We start from the raw sequence: 21,302 nt of genomic DNA, 5'->3' as shown, positions 1-21,302 counted from the left end.
CAGTGGGGAGACAACTGAGGTGTGACAGAGCCTCAAGACTGGAAAGACAACAAGGACTTTCAAAGTGAGGGCTAGAAACAGGCGTGCACTTTTTTTTCTGGCAAGAGTAACAGAGAGTCCAGCCATGATTCTACACGGCGGAGGCTCCTCCACCACTGGGTCTGGGAGCCTGTGAGCATTCTGGGCAGGGAGGAAGGAGCTGGTTCCCGAGCTGTGGGCCCTGCCTGCTGCTCGCCATCCTACTCACCGAGGACGACTGGGCTGGGGCCTGCGAGGACACACTGCTGCCCGCAGTGCCCCCTTGTCTGTTGGCCACCAGGCTCGCCTAGAAAAGAACAATTCTTATCACTAGAGTCCCAGATCTACCCAGTCATACCCCAGGCTCTCACCTTCCACAGGAAGCACTATAGGAGTCAAACCCCCATTCTGCCTCATCTGGGTGACCTCAAGCAAGTGCCTCAGTTTCCTCTTTTATAACAGCACCTACCTCGTGGGATTGCTGAAAGGTTTACACAAGGCTAAGCATTTTACAGATAAGCACTCAAATTGTGAGCTATGATTATGACCAACATTTCCAGCTCTCTTCAGCCCTCCATCCACCCTGCTCTATCATAGCTGGATACTGTCTGATGTCCAGCAGCACCCCCTGCCCTCCCCCCTCCCCCCGCCAGCTTCGTCTCATCCTTCAAACATCAGCTTCAAGGTTACTCCAGCAGCTAGGCCTTCCTTGACCACCCAGTAGAAGGTGATCCTCCTTGTCATTCAGCCATAGCAGTCTGTTCTTCTCTTTCGTAGTGCTTATCACCACTTAGATATTTAGATATTTTATTTTCTTGTCTATTCGGGTTTCTGTTTACTTGCTGTCTCCCCACTATAAGCTCCAAGAAGCCAGGCTCCACAGTATACTCAGTGCCTGACATGAACTTTGGCATACAGTAGGTGCATAAGAAATTTTGTTGAATGAATTAATGAGTTCTTCTCAGCCACTACTGGCAGACAGGCGAACTGAATGGGCGATGGCCGTCTCTCATGGACAGCTCTTGGGCCCTGGGTCTTCCCTGCAGTGCAGTGATGTGGTGGGGCAGGGCTCTCCCAGTCCTTTGTCCTTGGGCTAGGCAGGCTGAGAGTTCCAGCCGCTCCACTCACAGCTGTGTGACCTCGGGCAAGGTGCTTAACCTCCCAGAGCCTCTTTCCTTACCTGTCAAAGGATGCCGATGACAACCGTATCGACTTCCCTGGGTTTGGTGTGGGTTCAGTGAGAGAATGCGCGGGGAGCAGCTGTGCAGCACCTGCTGCTTCTCCCTCTTCCCTCTGCAACTACTGCGACTCTCGGCGGCCTCAGCGGCCTCCTAGGACTCTTACCTGCTGCACGGCCGCCAGGCTCTGGAGCTGGGCGCTGCTGAGGTGCTGCTGCTGAAGCGCTGCGGTCTGCAGCATGAGGTGCTGCTGCTGCGCGGCGTACATCTGCTGCAGGTACTGGGCCGCCGTGCTGGGCTGCCTGTGCAGGGCCTGCTGGATCACCTGCGGAGGCGGGGAGAGGGCAAGAGCTGGCGCCATCGGCAGCCGGACACCGTGTCTGCTGTAGATCCCCGCTTCTGCAGCGAAGCCTTCTCAACCCCACCTCTCCCCCACTGCCCGGAGAAGGACACCAGGTCTGTGACCACCACCATAGCCAGTCACCCTCTCCAGGGAGGTGGGGAGACAGCTGTTGTCTAGGCTGCGTCTCTCTTTAGTTCACAGGCTCCTCTGCTCCTGCGTTAGCCGTCCCCGTGGGGAGGTCACGGCGGCACACCACTGCTCTGACCAACTCTCGGGCAGGGAGGGGGCTCAGGGAGACCGAGGTCCTTTAAGCCTCCAGTGCCACTGCGTCCCATGCCAGGCTTGTTAGGCACTCCCCTCCCCTGCCATTCTTCAGCTTCAGATGGGGGCAATTGGAACATGAGAAGACGAGGACAGAAGAACCAGAGCTCAACAAGGCAGAGAGAAGGAAAGGGGTGGGAAGAAAGAGACAAGCTGGAAGGGGGTCTATCGCTTTAGCACACAGCCAGTCAGACTAAAACGTAACCAAGGGCCACACCCTCCGGGCCAGGGCTCAAGGCAGACCTGGGCTGCTTCCTGGCATCTACCCCTCGCTGCCTGGAAGGGCCCATCGGTCCCTTAGAAGAAGACCCCCTTGGCCTTGCAGAGCAGCCAACGCCACAGGGACAACACACTTCTCTTTTACGCTTTCCCTCCCTCTCCCCCTCACTCCCTCTTTGGGGCCAGGATCTCCCATTCCCTTGCCTTTCTGCCATTCTCTCTTTCCTGACGGGACTGGCTGAGCCACAGTCTCTAGGAAATGCCAAAGGGCTGCTCTGTGATCCTCTCCCCCTCTTCACTCTCAGCCCCTTAAAGCCTGCTTCCCACCCCCAGGAACAAAGAAAAGCGAATGCCTTTCCCCCATCCCTGAGGCCCTCTCTCTTCTCCTAGGCCCCAGGGACATTTCTCCTACCTTCTCCTGACCTGGTCACCCTCCTGCCATCTCTTCCCACTTGATGCCCTAACAAGGGCCCTGGTTAGGCTTTGACCTACATCCCACCCCAAGCTCTGCCAAATCTCTGGCCACGGGGCTGCTCCCAGCTCTGGGTCCTGGCCCGGCAAGCAAACCTCCAGTCTGGATCTCTCTGGCTTAGCGTGATTTCTAGGGCTGGTGGCTCTAGGACAAAACAACCTCTGGGCTCAGGTTTGGGGTTCTGTGAAAAGAGGCTGATATCACAGATTCTCCATGGGCTCTGGGGTCTCCCAGGTACCCCCCAACCCACCCCAACTCTTCCACACCTTTTTTTCTGTGTACTCCCCCCTGTAAGAATCTGCTTTGCATGAACTCAGGTTTTATTTATTTATTTTTAGGTGAGGAGATCCGCCCTGAGCTAACATCCATTGCCAATCTTCTTCCTTTTTTGCTTGAGGAAGATTAGCCCTGAGCTAACATCTGTGCCAATCTCCCTCTATTTTGTATGTGGGACGCCTCCACAGCGTGGTTGATAAGTGAAGTAGGTCTGTACCTGGGATCTGAACCCGCAAACCTGGGCTGCCAAAGCAGAGCGCATGGAGCTCTAACCACTGAGCCACGGGGCCGGCTCCTGAACTTAGTTCTTTTTATTCCTTGTTCTCCCCAGAATTCTTTCTTCTTACTCCCTTTACCTAGGCCTCCCTATTCTGCTTAGACTCCTGTAAGTACCTCCCAGCAGTCCAGACAGCAGTAGCCAAGATGCTACGACTCCTCCTCGCTGGAGGACGTCAATGATAGGAAAGAGGAGGGGCCCCTCATGGTTCTGCTTGGGTGCAGAATACAACCTCGGGTCACCCCATTTGCCAGAGCAGAAGCTCACATCCCTTTTGCCAGAGTTGCGATGAGGGGCAGAAAGAGGGCACATCCTAATGTCAGCTGCTAGAAACTAGAGCTAAAATACTCAAGCAAAGGGGCCAGAGGAAGAGGCTGGGAGGGAGGTGGGGGCAGCAAGGATGGGAGCAGTGAACATGGTTTTATTAAGGGTGAGGCAGAGACAACAGGGAGAGGGAAGATTCCAGAGTCTCTGATGGTGTCTTCTTTATCTAGATTTTTCAGGCCCTCTCATGTCTGCTGTGGCTTCTCCTCCAGCCCCTAATCCGGGCCTAGGCCAAAGTGGGATGAGGTCACTTGTCAGCACATCTGCGCTGTAACAGCAAAGTCACTCAGGGTCAACACCTCTCTGCTGCGGTCTCTCTTTTCTGGCTGTTTTATCCGGTAACTTCAAACTGACACTGTAGTGATTAAGAACGCAGGTCTGGAGGAAGAATTAGGTTCAGCTTTTTTGTCTTTACCTGAAAGACCTTGGACAAATTACTACCTTCTCTGAGCCTCAGTTTTCTTAATTATACAGTTGTGCCTAAAAATAACCATTCTCACAGCTCGAGGAGAAGATTAATATGCAAAATGCTTCGTACAGTGCGGGGCACATAGCAGATGGCGATACATGGTCACGACTGCATTACGGGACAGTGTGTAATCCCCCGGAAGGCCTCAGGGATGACACTTTGCAAACTGCTGCTTCAGGGAAGAGGGTAAAAAGACACAAAGACGAAGGAATGTTTGGGGGTTCTATTTTGGTCCTCTGTCTTTAAGAAACTTAGATCTTATGGGGCAGTGGTCATTTAGACAGTGGGTGTAGGTTGTGGTGAGCAGCAACCACTCATTTTTTCTATTTGTTATTTTTACTTGTCTGCCCCTTCCACTACCCTCCTAGCCTCCCAAGACAGCACTCTGGGATCTGAATCACCAGTAAGAAGGGGATTTTCCTGATCTGCTAAGTATCCCCACTCTCCCTAAACGTACTTGATTGGACTCACTTAACATCACTTCTCCTCTAACTCTCCACAAACACGCCCCCTAATGTTCATTCTAGATTCAACACCCTGTTACCCCAGCAGACCGTGCCAACAAATCCTCCTGGCTAGCCCTGGGGATAATTAAGGAATACAATCCCCAGCTCAGGTGGAATCTTACCTGCACGGTCTGCCGATCAGGAATGCCACTGTACACAGAAATCTGGGGTCCGGTGGGGCGGCTGCTTCCACCACTGCTGCTACTGACCCCGCTGGTGCTGCTGGTGACGCTGGCACTGCTAGATGTATGGGGGACTGGCAGCTCATTCTCCATGGCTTGTAGGATGGCACAGTCGGGGTGCTCAGGTGGCAGAAGAGCAGGTGGGTTCTGGGAGGAAAGAAGTAGAAGTGGAATGTTAAACAAATCTTACTAGAGAATGTGTACATATACATGAGCTTTCCGTCAGCCTGTGGCGGGACCACCTCTGAACCGAGGGCCTGAGACATACCTGCCATCAGAGGACAGGGTCAGGCATGGCTCACTGGATGAGATTTGAAATCAGGTCTGCTTGATTCTAAAGGCTATGGCCTGTTCAGTCTGCCAGAGGAGGTAAAACCAGCAAAGGGGGCAGATTTCTGGTAATGGTCTTACTGGCAGGGTCTAGGCATCATCTCTCACCCCACCCACCTCTTCATCTTTGGGAGGGAGACACTGAACAGAGAAATTATTATTTGTGCATATTTACACAGCTGGTTAGTGAAAGAAATAGGCTTAAAAATCTAGAGAGGACAGAATGAGAGAAGGAGGCAAATAAGGATGCAGTAAAATAAACTGAAGTGTTTATTTTGTTTTCAAAGCCAGAAGAGCTTCAAGTATGTTTGGAGTCTCTGTTCTCTTCATGAAGTCCTTACTCTGTGCTCTCTGATCTCGTGCTGAGCAGGGCACTGTGTTGAGCAATTTGGTTAAAATGGCAGGTTTTGGAATCAGAAAGACTTGGGTTTCAGTCCTGGCTCTGCCACTTACTAGCTGGGAAACCTTGGTGAGTCACGCTTCTCGAGCCTGCTGTCTCAATCTGTCAGACGTAAGGGTATATGCATTGCTGGGAGGATAAAGTAAAATAATGACACAAGGTGCTGAGTGGAGTGTCAGGCATACACTAAGAGCTCCCTTCACATTGGCTGTTGTTGTGGGCCAATTAAAAGTGTCCCCAGCCTGGTTCCCACTGTCTGCTTCCAATAAATCAATCCTCTTCCAAGGTGGAATTGGCACAGCCTCCTGGAACCTTCTATCTCAGTCATTAAAGAGTGCCAGAAATTCCTCCAGGGACCATCCTACGATCTGCATTCAGAGCTGGAAATCATACAGCCCCTTGAGGCGATGTGTTTGGAGTAGAGAGGGGCTGGGAAGCAAGGAAGGGGTGGTGGGAAAGGCATACCCAGATCTGAGTTCAAATTCCTCTCTTCCTTCTTTCAAGCTATTCCTAAAATCCTCATTTCTATATATAAGTTTCTCCTTCTGCCTGTTCCTTCCTACATCCAGAAACAACACTGTCATCCCACCACGGACATTCGATTCTCTGCTGGCAGCTTATACCAATGCGATAAATGAAGAAAATAAAATGACTTTTTCAAACTGATCAGAGCACTGATTAGTGCAAAGAACTAAAATAGTCACTAATGGCCTGTTGTCTTCCCAATGCTGCTCAGTTTGGGGTTGTTGACATTCCTCAGGCTGCCTTCTTCAGACTAGGTGGGTTTCACCTTGAGCTGAAACAAGCGTGGGTGAAAACTAAAAGAGAGGAATGTTGTGGGTAAGAAAATCTAGGCCACTCCCGTTGGCAGTCAGCAAGTTGCAGTTCAGAGGCCTATGGCTCCCAAGGCAGTGTGACAGCCTGCACATGGGGGGTATGACCTGGGTCCTTCAGCAACGCTTTCCCTTCATGTTTGTGTATCTGCTTTTACTGCCACAGGGCCGGGCTCTTGTCCATGAGTTCCCCTTGTCCCGAAATGCACTCAGTTCTGGGCCTCATTATGGCTTACTTGTTAAGATGCTTATGATGATAATGATGATGCAGGAATCAATGAAACAGCAAAGTCAACAAGTATTTCCTGTGCTCTGCTCCTCTGAAATCCACCTTATGTTCCACAGAGGGAAGGGTAGGCTGGATAGAAAGTGATAGAAGACCTAATTCCTGATCTTATAGAAATGGACAAACTAGTTGTAGGGATGAGGCTTAATTGAAGTTTTAAGGATAACCAAGCAATAAATCAGTAAATGAAAGTTATGTTCAAACATGGAATAGCCCATAGAATCCCAAGGTCTTATCTTTGTTAAATGTGGTGCCTCCCTTTCTCTGACCAGAACTGGGTTTCAGTTTGTAGGGGAGGAAGACAAATCCTCTACCCTCTAGGTCCTTCTGGATGGGCTATGAATTAAATTGACATGAGACAGAATAACAGGAGAAAATCAAACAAAACTTTATAACATGTATACATGGGAGAAATCCAGGAATACTGAGCAACACACCAGAATGGTCAAAGCTGCCACGTTAAATATCATCTTCAGTTAAAGACAAAGGAGGATGTTGGGGGTAGTGGTTTGGGACTTCAAAGGGGAGGAAGGCAATTCACATGGAAATAGAAAAGCAAATGTTTGGTAGATAGAAGTTTGATAAGAATGGGCTTAGCAAGGACCCTCACAGACTACCAATACCCAGAGTTATCTATGGTGACGGCCTGTCCTGGGGACAGGACTTTTAAATTCTTTTAGGCAGTTAGGGGGAAAGTCAGAGTTTCTTTCAGTCTTTTTCTTAAGGAAGATTGGCTCTGAGCTGACATCTGTGCCCATCTTCCTCTACTTTATTTGTGGGATGCCTGCCACAGCATGGTTTGATAAGCCATATGTAGGTCCACGCCCGGGATCCGAACTGGTGAACTCTAGGCCACTGAAGTGGGGTGCGCAAACTTAATCACTCAGCTGTGGGGCCAGCCCCTCTTTCAGAGTCTTATGCTTTTAAAAATAATCAAGGCAAAGAGAGACATTTTGGGGTGGCCAATTTTGATCCCCCACAGTCCTGCCTTTGAAACTGTAAGAAGTTTCACAGTCCAGAAGCTGAGTTGGTAGATTGTTCCATCTCACTGAACATGTTTCTTAGTCCTGATAATAGATCAGTCCAGTTAAATTCACTTTAGAAGGTAGTGATGCAGGTGGGCTCCCAAAGTCACACCTATATTGTGGAAGCAAGCAATCAGGTATTTAATAAGAAGCATTTCTATGGAAACAAAAAGAAAAACAAGGTTAATGGTTGGAGCAAATTATAAACCAGTTTCTGAGCCCAGGGGACAGCCAGTCAAGAAGATTTTTAGATGTCATGGTTAAAGCATCTTTTGCAGCTTGAAATGTCTCTGATGATGTCATTGAGTGTTCAGGTACCCTTTTGAGTGGCTTACATAGCAACAGGCATGCTAGTGTCGTGATCTTTACAAAGTTTATATTGAGCTATCCAGCTTCAGTTTGTAGGGCTTTAGGAGCAAGTGTGGTTTCAGTTCTCAATGATTTCAAACGAAAGTGATGGGAAAAAAATGGAAAACATCAGTTTGGAGATTTGTAGCCAGATATTTCAGGAGACTAGAAGAATTCAGGATCCAGTCTAGTTTACAGATAGAGAACAAAAACCTCAAAGACAATGAACAGAAATGGAATCTAATTTCCACAAATGTGTACTATAGTTTCTACTGAAACAGAATTTTTCTCTCTAAAATCACCCTCATTTTTACCAAAGATAGCCAAATGAAGACAAATGGGTTTGTAAAGTAAGTCTAGTTTCAATAAATTTGGCCCAATTATTTACATAAGTACAGCAAGAATAACTATTGATCATATAGGCTCTTTTAAAACTGCTTTGCTGGAACTTTTTTTTTTTTTTAAAGATTTTATTTTTCCTTTTTCTCCCCAAAGCCCCCCTGTACATAGTTGTGTATTTTTAGTTGTAGGTCCTTCTAATTGTGGCAGCTGGAACTTTTTATAGGAATCTCAGATTGAACTTTAAAGGCCTCTCAAGGCCAGGAAAGTCAAGCCAAGGATTTTGTCACCAGGCTTTGCCTGCAATACCTATAGATTTGGGTGAATTTTTTTCTTCTCTTGAGGTTTCCCAAAAATATTCTGAGGTTTCTTGCAACTGCCAGAGAAGTGACCTTTCTTATTCACCTGGTAAGGTTGCTGGAAACCCTGTAGACAAGATCCCAGGGCAATATTTCCAAGTGGCTTTATTTCATAAAGTCCAATCTTTGTTCCTCAAAAGCTGTCTGCTCATATCTGAGTCTATGCATGTTTCTCTCAAAAATGACATTCAGTCAAAGCTTTGGTAATATAACAACTTTTTCCAATTGTGTCCTGTTATAAGGAGAACAGATTCTTATTGAACTTATGCAAATAACTACATTGCCATGAAAATAACAATACTCACTCACGAAGAGTTTTTAAATTCTGGAGGGATCAGGAAGGGAGGAAAAGATAAATGTTTCAATTCTGCTTACAAAAGTATAATTTACCAAATTGTTATGTCATAGTTAGCTTAAGAGAAAAGAGAAAAGGTCTCCTTAAATCTGAAAAAACAAAACATTTTTAAAAATCAGCAATATTTTAGACAAAAATTTAGTAAAATCATCCTCATCAGTTCATTTAGCCTCATGTAATCAGCTCTTGATCCTGATCTTCTGTTAACAGTTTTATGAAGTCATCAGTTTCTCTGTTAGAGTTCTATAATTCCTTACCCAGTTCAGTTTTATGATCTCAAAGTTTATCAGAAAACTGTATTCTAGAGCAAGGGTCAGAGTCCTTTCCATGAATTTCTCTGAAGATGAAAACATTTGCAAAACATCAGAGTAAAACAATAACTGTCGGTAAATGACAAAAGACTGACAGATGGCAACTGACAAAGAAATTTGTTTTTTTCTGTGACACAGAACACTTTAAAATAATAACTAGAATTACGGTGGACAACCAGGACAGACCAGAATTTTTAGGAATGTTATATAATTTTAAAGCATTTATATCAATAACATTTATCCACATAATACCACCTAAGAAAGTTCATCATCACTTATTCTGACAATGCTTCCCATGTAATTTAACATACCAATTAAGCCTAATTAGTTTAATATCTTCTTTATATGAAGAGAGAGAGAGCAAATTTCTTTGAGTAGTCCCAGGGCTAACCAGAAATTCTCTAAGTTTCCTTTTTTTAAGTCAAAAGAAAGATTTTTGGGCCAGCCCGGTGGCACAGTGGTTAGGTGCGCATGTTCCGCTTTGGTGGCCCGGGGTTCGCTGCTTTGGATCCCAGGTGCAGTCATAGCACCGCTTCACAAGCCACGCTGTGGTGGGCATCCCACATATAAAGTAGAGAAGGATGGGCATGGATGTTAGCTCAGGGCCAGTCTTCCTCAGCAAAAAGAGGAGGATTGGCGTCAGTTAGCTCAGGGCTAATCTTCCTCAAAAAAAAAAAAAAAAAAGAAAAAAGAAAGATTTTAATTTTGGGGGAAGTTTATAAAAAATATCAAAATGTTTTAAAACACTTAGTCAAATAGGAAACAATGCTTAGTTATCCATTCAATCAAAGTGACAACTGAAACAATTGGAGAAAACCTTAACAGAGAGACCTCAGCTTTTTGAACATAGGAAATTATTTTAACAAAACATATTTTTTCTGTCTTTTAGGTAGACTTACTCAAAAATAAAGAAAAACCTTTTATAACCTCTTTATCAAGAGTAGACCAAAAGTTCAAGAAAGTTATCCTTTTAAGAGAAAGAAGACCAAAATCTAATTTTGCACCAACTTCCTTTTGACATTAAAATTCATTTACTTAATTGGATTTACTTTAATCTTAGCCAACCTGACCATGCATAAAACTCCTCAGGGTTTTACTTTCACAAACTCTCTGTCACTTACTTTTTACATTCAGAATTTGTCCCAAGTTTTTTCCTTTTTTCTTTCCAAGTACTTCTAGGACAAATGTATCTTTTTTTTTTTTAACAAAACAAACAAAAATCTCTATTCCTCATACCTTCTGTACTGAAAACATTTTACTTTCCTTGTATACAGACTTTCTAGAAATATATGCTTTCTCACAGAAAACTCCTCAGCATGTACAAAATATGTCTACCAACAAACCTAAGCATTTTTAGTTTCTCTGAGATAAGAAACCAAAGGCAGACAAATCTATGCTTAATAGTTAATTTCCAATATTTTGTCTTATGTGGAAATGATCTAGGTACTCAACAGATTTTTATCATTTAACTTAATTTAGCAAAACTCTAAAGTTTTAAGTCACCAAAAGAATTTGGTAGCTGTTTTTTTCAAGTATGCAGACCATAAAACATAATTATTGTACTTGAAAACTCTTACTCATTTTCATCTATCTAAATCATTTGCTTCCATCAATTGTTTTGATTACTCATGAAAACTTCATGAGACATTAGACAAAAATTAGCTATCATTTAAAGCTATTATTTTTGCTGACAAATTTATAACAGACAACATGAGCTTATTTGACTAGTAAACCCAGGCTGCATGTCTGTATCACATCCAATGCTCATAGCTTTAAGGACGTGTCTATTTTAATCAAACCAACAAACTTAAACAAGCTTTCATTCACCAAAGATTACTGCATATCACATTAACTTGAACGACATTTGGGTTAGTTTCTTTTATGTTTAGGAATACTTTATGTAAGTGCTTACTTTAAGCCAAACAGAGCTCTTAATTTTGGCCATACCATCGGGAGGTAAAATATCACACATATATAACATACATATAGACATACATGACCACACAAGTAGCCACAGGCAGAGACCTTATAGCTTCCATTAAATTTTTGTTACGACTCAGCTGTAATACAAAACTCACTAGTTTATGAGAAACATTTGCATTTCAAAGAATGGCTTTTAGGTCCTAGAGAAGATGGGAGCAGAAAATCTACATCATAAAGGCACAGAGAAAGCAGTCAAGTTTTCTTCAAGATGGAGTTTCCCAGGCATATTTGCCTTACCAGTTTCTAATGTCTCAATCTTTTGTCTCAATTAATATCTAGGAGCATTTTGAGAGGAACAGGGGAGGCTTTAGGATTGGCAAAAGACAAGTGAACTTTGAGCTGCTTTCTAGAGCCGTACTTCTGGCCTTGCAGAGATTTGCAAGACAAAGATGGTTGCTTCCAGTTCCCCAAAGAACTAGATTACAGTCTGAATGACACAAAGAGGTTGACCCACCCTTCCAGCTACATTTTTCCAATTGCTTCTGTATATCAGGGAAATTTTTAAGAGGTGAATCAAAAGATTTTTATGTTCTAAAACTTCAGGACAATGTATTGCACCTTTAAAAGTCTATACAAAGCGGGGCTGGCCCCGTGGCCGAGTGGTTAAGTTTGCGTGCTCTGCTGCAGGCGGCCCAGTGTTTCGTTGGTTTCAATCCTGGGTGCAGACATGGCATTGCTTATCAAGCCACGCTGAGGCAGCGTCCCACGTGCCACAACTAGAAGGACCCACACCGAAGAATATACAACTATGTACTGGGGGGCTTTGGGGAGAAAAAGGAAAAAAATAAAATCTTTAAAAAAAAAAGTCTATACAAAGCATTTAACAAAGGCCCCTTTTTCTAAGTGTACAATTTAACCCTAGACCAATTTTCCTGGGGTGGGGGCTTTTATTGTCTTTTTTATTAGCATCTGATGTCAGCCTCTAGTTTCTGTCTCATGTGGTGTGGGCTCAGGAAACCCTATTGACTTCCCTTTGGAGTTTTTAATTAACACTATCTGAAGGGCAGATTTATATGCTGTCTTACAATCAGGCAGGGGAAACATTCCCCAGTGAGACACAATGTCTATCCCCACAATACAATCTATGATACAATCAGGCAGAGATGCAATCACTTCACATAAAGCCCATGAATATATCAATTTTCCTCCAAAATTTCATCTGAATTCCATCAACTCTTATATCTCTAATCATAGTTTTCATTGGGACATTATCAATACGTTTTGGTCTTATAATGTTGGATAGGGGAAGCATTCCCAGTCAGATATTTTAGAACATACTCAGGCAAAGTTGATATAACCTGTTGATATAAAACTAGCTCAAACATTCCAACATTTATAATCTTATCAACACTTATACTTTTACATTTTCTCAACTTAATTGTAACCTGAGTCAGGGTCTTAAGGCTAGTTTTTTTTTTTTGTATTTCTTTTTTAATTTGGCCTTTTCATTGGTATCAATAAAACAATTATGATGAGAGCTTCCAAAAAAATTTTTTCCCCCTAATTTAAATGATCCATTGTCTGGCCACATTGATGAGTAGGATCTTAATAGCAACTCATATAAATAAGCTTAACCACGGAGGCATCCCCAAAAGAGATCCAGAAAGTATACTCCCAAAAATAGTCTAAAAAAGCAAAGGCCATTCTTGCACAACAAGCAATGAAGGCTGAAATGACAATGGCCCCTTATGAAAGCAATTGGGACCCCTTGTGACAAACTCCCCTGAGAGTTGACACAGCTGGACAAAGAGAGCGTGTCTTGGAACTCCAGTCTACTCAACTGGCCACCAAGATGTGTGCCGGTACATGTATCCTCCAGATGGCAGAGACCAAAAAGGTCACAAAGCCAAGCTGTCAAGACATAGAACAAGACAAAAACAAAAATCTCATAACCCATGGCAAAGTTTACTGCTGGACCAGCCCAGACAACAGGCTTATAGAGAGATGCCTGCATCTTCCCTTATGGTTTTTCCTTTTTATGACAAATGACAAAAAACGACAGAGATGAGGAAAATAGAGAATATCTCTGGGAGGGAAAGGATCAATAAACCAATGAGTACTCAACCAAATTTCCCAGAGTTGCTGAGTCCAAGAAGCTAGCTTTACTAGTATTTTCTCCTGCTAATCTAAATTTAGAAATGGAAACAAAACTCATCACTCTCACTTCCATTGAACCCTGCACGCAGAGATCTGGGAGACTGACGTGGTAAGAACTCTTACCTCTCGCTGGCTCTTGTCAGAGGTCCAGGATCTCTCAGCTGCAGTAGTCCAGGAGCAAGCAGCTTCCAGCCAGTGAAGTTTTATCCCATCCTCGTTGCCAAACTGTAGGGGAAGAAGACAAATCCCCTACCCTCTAGGTCCTTCTGGCTGGGCTACATATTAAATTTACATGAGACAGAATAACAGGAGAAAATCAAACAAAGCTTTATAACATGCATACACAGTAGAAACTGAGGAAAACTGAGCAACTCGCCAGAATGGCCAAAGCTGCCACGTTAAATATCATCTTTAGCTAAAGACAAAGGTGGATGTTGAGGGTAGTGGTTTGGGACTTCAAAGGGGAGGAAGGCAATTCACATGGAAATAGAAAAGCAAATGTTTGGTTGATAGAAGTTTGATAAGAATGGGCTTAGCAAGGACCCTCACAGACTACCAATACCCAGAGTTATCTATGGTGACGGCCTGTCCTGGGGACAGGACTTTTAAATTCTTTTAGGCAGTTAAGGGGAAGGTCAAAGTTTCTTTCAGCGTCTTTTGTTCTTAAAAATAATCAAGGCAAACAGACACATTTTGGGGTGGCCAATTTTGATCCCCTACAGGTTCTTGCTTTTCATCCCACCCTAGAGAATTTCAAATGAAGTGCTTGTAAACATAAAGAATAAAATGAGAAAACAGCATGGCAGACACAGCAAATTGAGGAGAGGATAGCCTACATCCTGGATGATCAAGCCTCAGCTCCATTTTTTTTCTTTTGCAACAGCTAGGGCAAATCTTGTGCACAGTGTATACTCAATGCTTATTGAGGAATCTAACAAAACAAAATTCTAAGGAGAGTACACATTCCTGTACAGAAAAACTGCACAGGCAAGGACAACAACTGCTCCCTGTGCAGGGGAGAGAGACTTACCTTAACTACATGGGGGCACAGGTGCAATGCGTTTCCCGAACTCTCTTGCCTGCCTGTCTCCTTCCTTCTGCTGCCAAGCATGTCCTTCCTTTCTCTCTTTACTCTCTCATTCTTGGCTTTGCCCCCAGCCCCTCACCCCCCACCCTGGGCAACTTTGCCTTTTCTGTCTTGGTAATTTTGGCCCCAACCCCTGTCTTCTCATTCTTGTAGCTGTCCCCTCATCCCCATCCTCTTCCTCCATTGGTCTCCTACAACTGGCTTCCTTGTGCTGTTTCTCCTCCTGTGTGCTCACACCCGCTTTGTGCTTGGCTCTTGACACTGTCGGGGATCAGAATTGGCCACCTCAAGATGTGTTTCTTTGGCATGAGGATTATTCTGGGCTGGTTACTTTTAAGAAACTGCAGACAGCAGAGAAGCTCTGAAAACCAAGTAAAAGTTACCCTTTGTAAGAGACATTTACTTTTGTAAGGGAAATCTCCATCTGTAAAGATGTCTCTCTCTCTCTGTACCAGGAAGAGGGGCGAGAGACCTTATCTCTAGAAACTCACATTGATGCTGAAGTCAAGGACTTAAATATGCATAATAGCCTTACTCTTATTTACTGTGCTTTTTCTGGTAATCTCCCATAACTGACTCTTCCCACCCCCAAAATCCTCCTTTGTCTTTAGCTGAGGGTGGTATTTAAGGTGACAATCTCAGCCATTCTGGCGAGTTGCTCAGTTTTCCTGGGTTTCTCCCATGTGTACATATTATAAAGCTTTGTTTGGTTTCCTCCTGCCATTCTGTCTCATGTCAATTTAATTCTTAGGCCAGCCAGAAGGACCTAGAGGGCAGAGGAATTGTCTTCCTCCCCTACAACTCTCTCTCTTTCTCTCACCCCCTTAAACACGTGCATGTCCTCCCCTCACCCTTCAACATGTGCATATTCTCCTCTCATTCTCCTTCTCTCGTGCCCTCCTGCCCTAATTCGATTGCCTGCTTTTCTCTAAGGAGCTCTCTCTCCCTATTCCTGACCTCTTTGCTCATCCACGCTCCCCACCAGCCGCCCTGGCCTTGACTGACCTCACTCTGCATCTGGCTCACTCTGTGGTCTTGCTCCCTTGCCTCACAAGCTCCAGCTCTCCCTCTTCTCACTTGGGTCTCCCCGTGCCTGAGCATCTCTTCCCCAGGCCTGATCAGGCACCTCCTCCCTTTCATTCACGTGGGCACACTCTCTTACTCTCTAGACAGTGCATGCTCCAGCTCCCTCGCCCTCCTCCCCCTCTCTGGCTTGCTCTCTGTTCTAGTTCCTGCTTTTGATAGCTACAGCTGTCTCTCAAGCATGCTCTCTTTGGCTCTCTCTCTGTCACTCATGCCAAGCCCAGAGGAGGGAAGGACAGACTGTTTAGGAGATTAGGGTACATTTCAAAGGAGAAGTAACATTTGAGCTGCCTGAACCCACACTTTCTCTGCTTTCACAGCATAAAGCTGTCTGTCCCACCTTCTCCTCCTCCTCAACCACTTCTAGAACATTTCCCAATCAGCAAGTTCCTAGTTTCTCCACAATCTGTACTTCTATTGAGCGTCTGCCACACGCAGGGTATTCTTGATAAGGACTGGCAATAGAAAAAAGGTAGAAGACACGAATCCTCATTTGAAGGTTCTTAACTTTTGGAGGCATATCAGAAAGGTGAAACCTAAGGTCTCTTGCCTCCTACCCCCCCACACAAAAATGGCACAGACATATACAAAAATGTGCTCTCAATTGTAGAGGTTAATGAATCCTTTGAAGCCTGTCCATTAACTCCGGACTAAGAAGCTCTGCTTCATAGCTACGTAGGGATTGGGCATGAAGTACAAATTTAAAGGTCAAAAATAATGTTACGTACTATATGCTGAGTTCCAAATAAGTGACTGAGACAACATTTGCTAGTGTTCAGAAGAATGAGGTGTTAAGGAACGTGTGCGATGTGACAGATGGAAAGTAGGGGGGCCTTACTCTAGGCTTTACGAATGCCAAGACCTACGCTATTGCTGAACAGTTACTGCTGGGAGATGCACAGATCCCAGCCCTGCCCTCTGGGCATTGGCTGGTGGCTCAGTTTTCCTTGAAGAGGCAATGAGCTAAAGGAAAAAGAGTGTGGACTTAGGAGTCAGCTTGGGGAATACCAGCTCTTCAGTTACTAGTTATACGGCCTTGGGCAAGGCAGTTTACCTCTCTGAGTCTTACTTTCCTAATCTGCAAAACTGGGTAATAATAATACCTATTTGGGGTGGTGGTGGTGGTGGTGTGTAGGTGTGAAGATTAATCTCTTAGCCTCATTCCACTTTTCTAACCTTATATTCTACAATGTTAATCTCTGCTCTGGTCTGGTAGATCTGCTTTCTTTCTCCCAAATACCACATGCTCAAGATTACCTCTGCTTCTCTCTTTAATTTTGATGAAGTCCAATTTATCTATTTTTTCTTTTGTTGCTGCCATATCCAAGAAACCACGGCCTCATCCAAAGTTATGAAGATTTACACCTAGGTTTTGTTCACAGAGTTTTATAGTTTTAGTTCTTACATTTAGGTCTTGGATCCATTTTGAGTTAAGTTTTGTATATGGTGTGAGATAGGGGTACGAATGTCTTTCTTTTTTTTTTTTATTGTGGTAAAATATACATAACATAAAACTTGCTCACTCACAATGTTATGAAACCATTACCATTATCTATTTCCAGAACTTCTCACCACCCCAAACAGAAACTCCATAATTACTCAGCAACAACTCCCCATTACCCTCTCTCCTTCAGCCCAGCCCCTCATAACTTCTAATCTACTTTCTGTCCCTATGAATTTGTCTATTCTAGATATCTCATGTAAGAGGAATTATACAATATTTGTCCTTTTGTGTCTGGCTTATTTCACTTAGCATAATGTTTTCAAGGTTCATCCATGTTGTAGCATGTATCAGAATTTCATTCCTTTTTATGGTTGAATAATATTCCACTGTATGTATATACCACATTTTGTTTTATCCATTCATCTGTTGATGGGCACTCAGGTTGTTTCCACATTTTGGCCACTGTAAATAATGCTGCAATGAATATTGGTGTACAAGTATCTGTCTGAGTCCTTGCTTTCGATTCCTTTGGGTAAATACCTAGGAGTGGAAGTGCTGGATCATATGGTAATTCTATGTTCAGCTTGTTGAGGAACCCCCAAACTGTTTTCCCAACTTTATTCTCTTGCTGGATCTTCCTGCTATCTCTGCACCATTTGTTGAATTATTTCTGTTCTTGGGCCTACATAATTCCCCCACTAAGCTTCTCAGTGTGGCATGTGAATCCTCCATGAACCGACCCTGCCTGCCTCCCCAGCCTCATTTTCCACCACTTTGCCACACTACACTCTCGCTGGGCTCAGCATGATCCCAAACAACCTGAAGTTTTGGACATCTGGCTATTTCCTACCTCTGTGACTTCACTCATTTACCCATGGCTGTTCCCTTCCCCTGAAATGCCTTCCTTGCATTTTTCCCTTAACTAACTCCTTCGATCTTCAAGACAGCTTGAGTGTCTCCTGTAAAACACTCACTAAATGCATGCTCCTCTAATACTTCTCTCGCTTCCTTCAAACTAGACCCTCATATCTTCTTTTAAGCCATACAGCAGGAAGGCTGCTCGCACAACACTTTGTGCTTACCTCTGTCCTAGCACTTAGAATGTAATATTACAAGAAAGTGATTTGCTTATGTGTCTCTCTTCCCCATTGGACTCCAAACTCCTGGAGAATGGGGATCATGTCATATTTTCCCATGTATACCTGGTGCTTCATTTCATAAATGTCTGGTGAGTAGAATTGCTTGAAATGCACCACACTCGATCCTACTTCTCATCTGAAAGCTCAGCTTAATTTCTACCTCATCTGTGGAATTCTCCCCAACTGCTGTAGAACAGACACCACTGGTGATTTAATTTCAGTACCTTCCATCAGTTGTGTCTATACTACTAATAGTGATTATTTATTTAGCACCTACTATGTGTCAAGCACTACAGTAGATGCCTTATACATACCCATGACCTCTCTTATGGGGTAGGTATTATTATCCCAATTTTGTCAGTGAGGAACTTATCAAAGTAACTTGTCTAAGGTCATCACAGAACTAGCAGTCAAAACCAGGTCTGACTCCAAAGCCAGAGCTCTTCCCACACTGTACCCTCTTTCACCCACAATCCCACTTTGAGCCATTATTTCATGATTGGACAAAGCCCACATTAAAGCATACCAGATTTTCAGAAGTGGAAAGAACTGAGATCACTGAATTTAATCCTGTAATTGTTAATTAACGTCTATTAAATATTTTATACTTACAAAATAATTTCTTTTTCTATGTAATATATACATAAGGGATAATATGTATGTGTGCCCACCAAGAAGTTTAAGAAGTCAAACATTACCATAATCTCCCCTGTTTTTCCTATGCAAAAACTGAGGCCCAGTCTTTGGGGAAGTGACTCACTTAAGGAGAGGGGGCCCCTTGGACTCTTCTCCAGTAGCATGGACACAGAAGCCACCCCAGAAGACCTGCTGGACTCCTGGTGGCGGGGATTTACTCAACCAGAGGGTTGGAGTTTGCCCCGAGGAGAATTCAGAAGCTAGGGTCCCGCCATATGTCACTTTCTCATTGGTCTCCTAGTGGAAGGGAACTTGGCTTAGAAAGAAACAGAATTAATTAGGAAGTGTAGACCAATACAGTAGCTTTCAAACTTTTTCTACTGCAGTTCCCCTCTTCGAACCCCAGCTTTCAGTGCTCACCTACTCCCACCTTCCTTCTGCCGTGAAGCTCTGGTCTGTGGGCAGTAGAGGTGTTCGGAAGTCTCAGTGAGGGCTACTGAGGCATCTGTGGGCTCACATGATGCCCTGAACCCTGGGCCCCACATTAGAAAACCTGAACCCTTAAATTTTCATAATATCTATCTTTAAGCATTTTATACATCCCTATTCAATTTCCTTTTAATTCCCACTCTTCTTCTTCCCTCCTCCTCCTTCTAACTAGTTCCTTATTTCTTCCCCCAGGCCACCCATCCCTGTGGACTCCCACGATGAACCACAGCCAAATGTGATTAACGGCTAACATCCAGAGCTGGAAGCCTGTTTTTCTCTGGGATCCAGCTCACTGTGTGGTTTTGTGGGAGCCCAAGCTCTGAAGGCTGTGATTCCTGCTTTAGTCAATCCTCCCCTCCCAACCGCAAGGGACCACTGTGAATGATGTGCTGACTGCAACCGCTTCGATAGTGATCTTATTACGGGTCTCTGCCGCCCATGGGGCCTAAGACCAGCAGCTGGAGAAATGCTGATGGGTCTGCCGCCCAGGAGCCACCAAGTCTAGGGAACACTATGCCTTTGTCCCCAGGGTCAGGAAAATCCATTTGCTGCGGATTACAGCTGTGACAGAGGTTCGAGGGAAGTATAAGGGAAAGACACTGAAAACAGAGCTTTCCAAATGGAGCCGAAAGCCCTGGGGGAAAGTGGGGTGGAGTTTCTCCTAATGGAGTCGGAGACTGACAGGAAATGAGAGGTCTAGTCTGCCCCACAAAGGCTGCCGGTATTATCATTCCTGTAGGCTCCATAAGGAGAGTTTGCTCCTTTGCGACGGCTCTGCCTCTCCTCCTGGGTTGTTTCTCTGTCCGAGGTATAAGTCAATCACAGCAGTGCTCAGGTTCTCTAGACTTAGGGGCTCAAAGCGAGACCTCCCGCACCTCCACATTGCTGCATTAACGTAAGCATCCTGATTTGTACCAGTCTAATCACGCCTCGGGCAGCTGTCTCAGGCTACTGTTACATTGGAAGCAGTCCAACAAATTCAGCTCAAACCTCCTCAGAACGTTCCCCGCCTTCCCCAGTCCTCTGCTCATCGCCTCCTTTAGGTCTGGAAGCTGAACCGACTAAATGGAGGCTAACAAGGACAGAAATGAAGGATGCGAAGTTAAAACTGAGCATATAGTCCTTGCAATCAAAACAGAATGATTTCATTGTGAAACAGAACCCTATTAATTCTAAACGAATAACCTTTTTCTGAAACCTCATTGTTTTCTTCGTAATCTATAGAAGGCAGACTGTATCAAGCGTTTCTATAACAAGCTGGTAGAGGCTGGTTGAACAATAGGAAGAGGAAACAGAAGGATTTGATCTCTTGGAAGGAATACACAGGTAAAGCTCATTATGCAAATGCTGAGTGTTTGGGGAGCGAGACTCAGGCAGCTTTAGTGTCACTGCTCGAAGACAGGGCAACGATAGAGCCTCCATCTCCCGTGGCAGAGGCTGGCACTTTTTCTGCAAAGATCCACATAGCAAACAGTTTAGGCTTTGCAGGCATCTGGACAAGCCGTAGGTGGAGAGTGGTTGTGTTCCAATACAACATTAGTTACATAAAAAAGGTGGCGGGCTGGATTTGGCCCGTGGCTGTAGTTTATAGGACCCCTGTTCTAAGGCAAATTCATTTTTCCCTATCAGCCACATGCCTGACAGCGTACCTGTAGCATATTGGTTAACGGCATGGGCTTTGGAGTTAGAAAGGCCTGGGTTCAAATTCTAACCAGACCACATAGTAGCCGTGTATCCTTGAGCAAGTGACATCATCTTTTGGGCCTCAATTTCTTCAGCAATAAAGTGAGATGGTGTTTCCCTCACGGGGCGGTCATATGGATTAAATGAGGTATCTGCGATGCACTGAGGACAATGCTTAGCAAACAGTAAGCATGTGATAAATGGCGAGGGTGTGAGCCCAAGCTGGAATTTGGAAAATGATTACTTTAACCACGGTGAATAGTGAGCACCCCTTAAGTCATTTTTCATCATTGGTCACGGTCACACTTAAAAATCTCTTTATAAAGAACCATGGTCCATTTTTACCCATCTAAATTATCGTCCAGAAAGCTCTTTAGGAACACAAGCTTTAAAGAGAGTCAGTCTACACAGTATAAGAACGTGTGCTCCCGAGTCACTGCCTGGGCTCAAACTTCAGCTTCCTGGTTTTGTGACTCTGAGCAAGTGACAA

At 44.4% G+C, this 21,302-nt stretch overlaps 2 protein-coding genes across 7 annotated transcripts in view; one reads left to right on the top strand and one right to left on the bottom strand.

Moving 5' to 3' along the window:
• The window catches only part of TLR12 (toll like receptor 12), a 131,696-nt gene that overhangs the window by 22,641 nt on the left and 87,753 nt on the right, over window positions 1-21,302 (top strand). The gene's annotated exons all lie outside the window — the stretch shown is intronic.
• Window positions 1-21,302, bottom strand: part of PHC2 (polyhomeotic homolog 2) — a 117,101-nt gene that overhangs the window by 45,983 nt on the left and 49,816 nt on the right. For 4 of the 6 annotated variants that reach the window (XM_005607236.4, XM_023633995.2, XM_070249470.1 and 1 more), the window contains exons 2-4: window positions 4,526-4,732; window positions 1,363-1,521; window positions 248-325 (exon numbers count right to left, since the gene is read on the bottom strand). In XM_005607236.4, the coding sequence (XP_005607293.2) occupies window positions 248-325; window positions 1,363-1,521; window positions 4,526-4,678 (390 nt within the window). In that variant the 5' untranslated portion in view covers window positions 4,679-4,732. Of the gene's footprint in view, window positions 1-247; window positions 326-1,362; window positions 1,522-4,525; window positions 4,733-13,374; window positions 13,477-21,302 lie in introns of all 6 variants that reach the window. The other 2 variants (XM_070249461.1, XM_070249454.1) reach the window with 1 other exon arrangement.

The sequence above is a fragment of the Equus caballus genome, chromosome 2, assembly GCF_041296265.1.
Source record: "Equus caballus isolate H_3958 breed thoroughbred chromosome 2, TB-T2T, whole genome shotgun sequence".
Lineage (NCBI taxonomy): Eukaryota > Metazoa > Chordata > Mammalia > Perissodactyla > Equidae > Equus > Equus caballus.
Note: the sequence above shows the minus strand (reverse complement) of the source record. Positions and strands in the feature narration are given on the sequence as shown.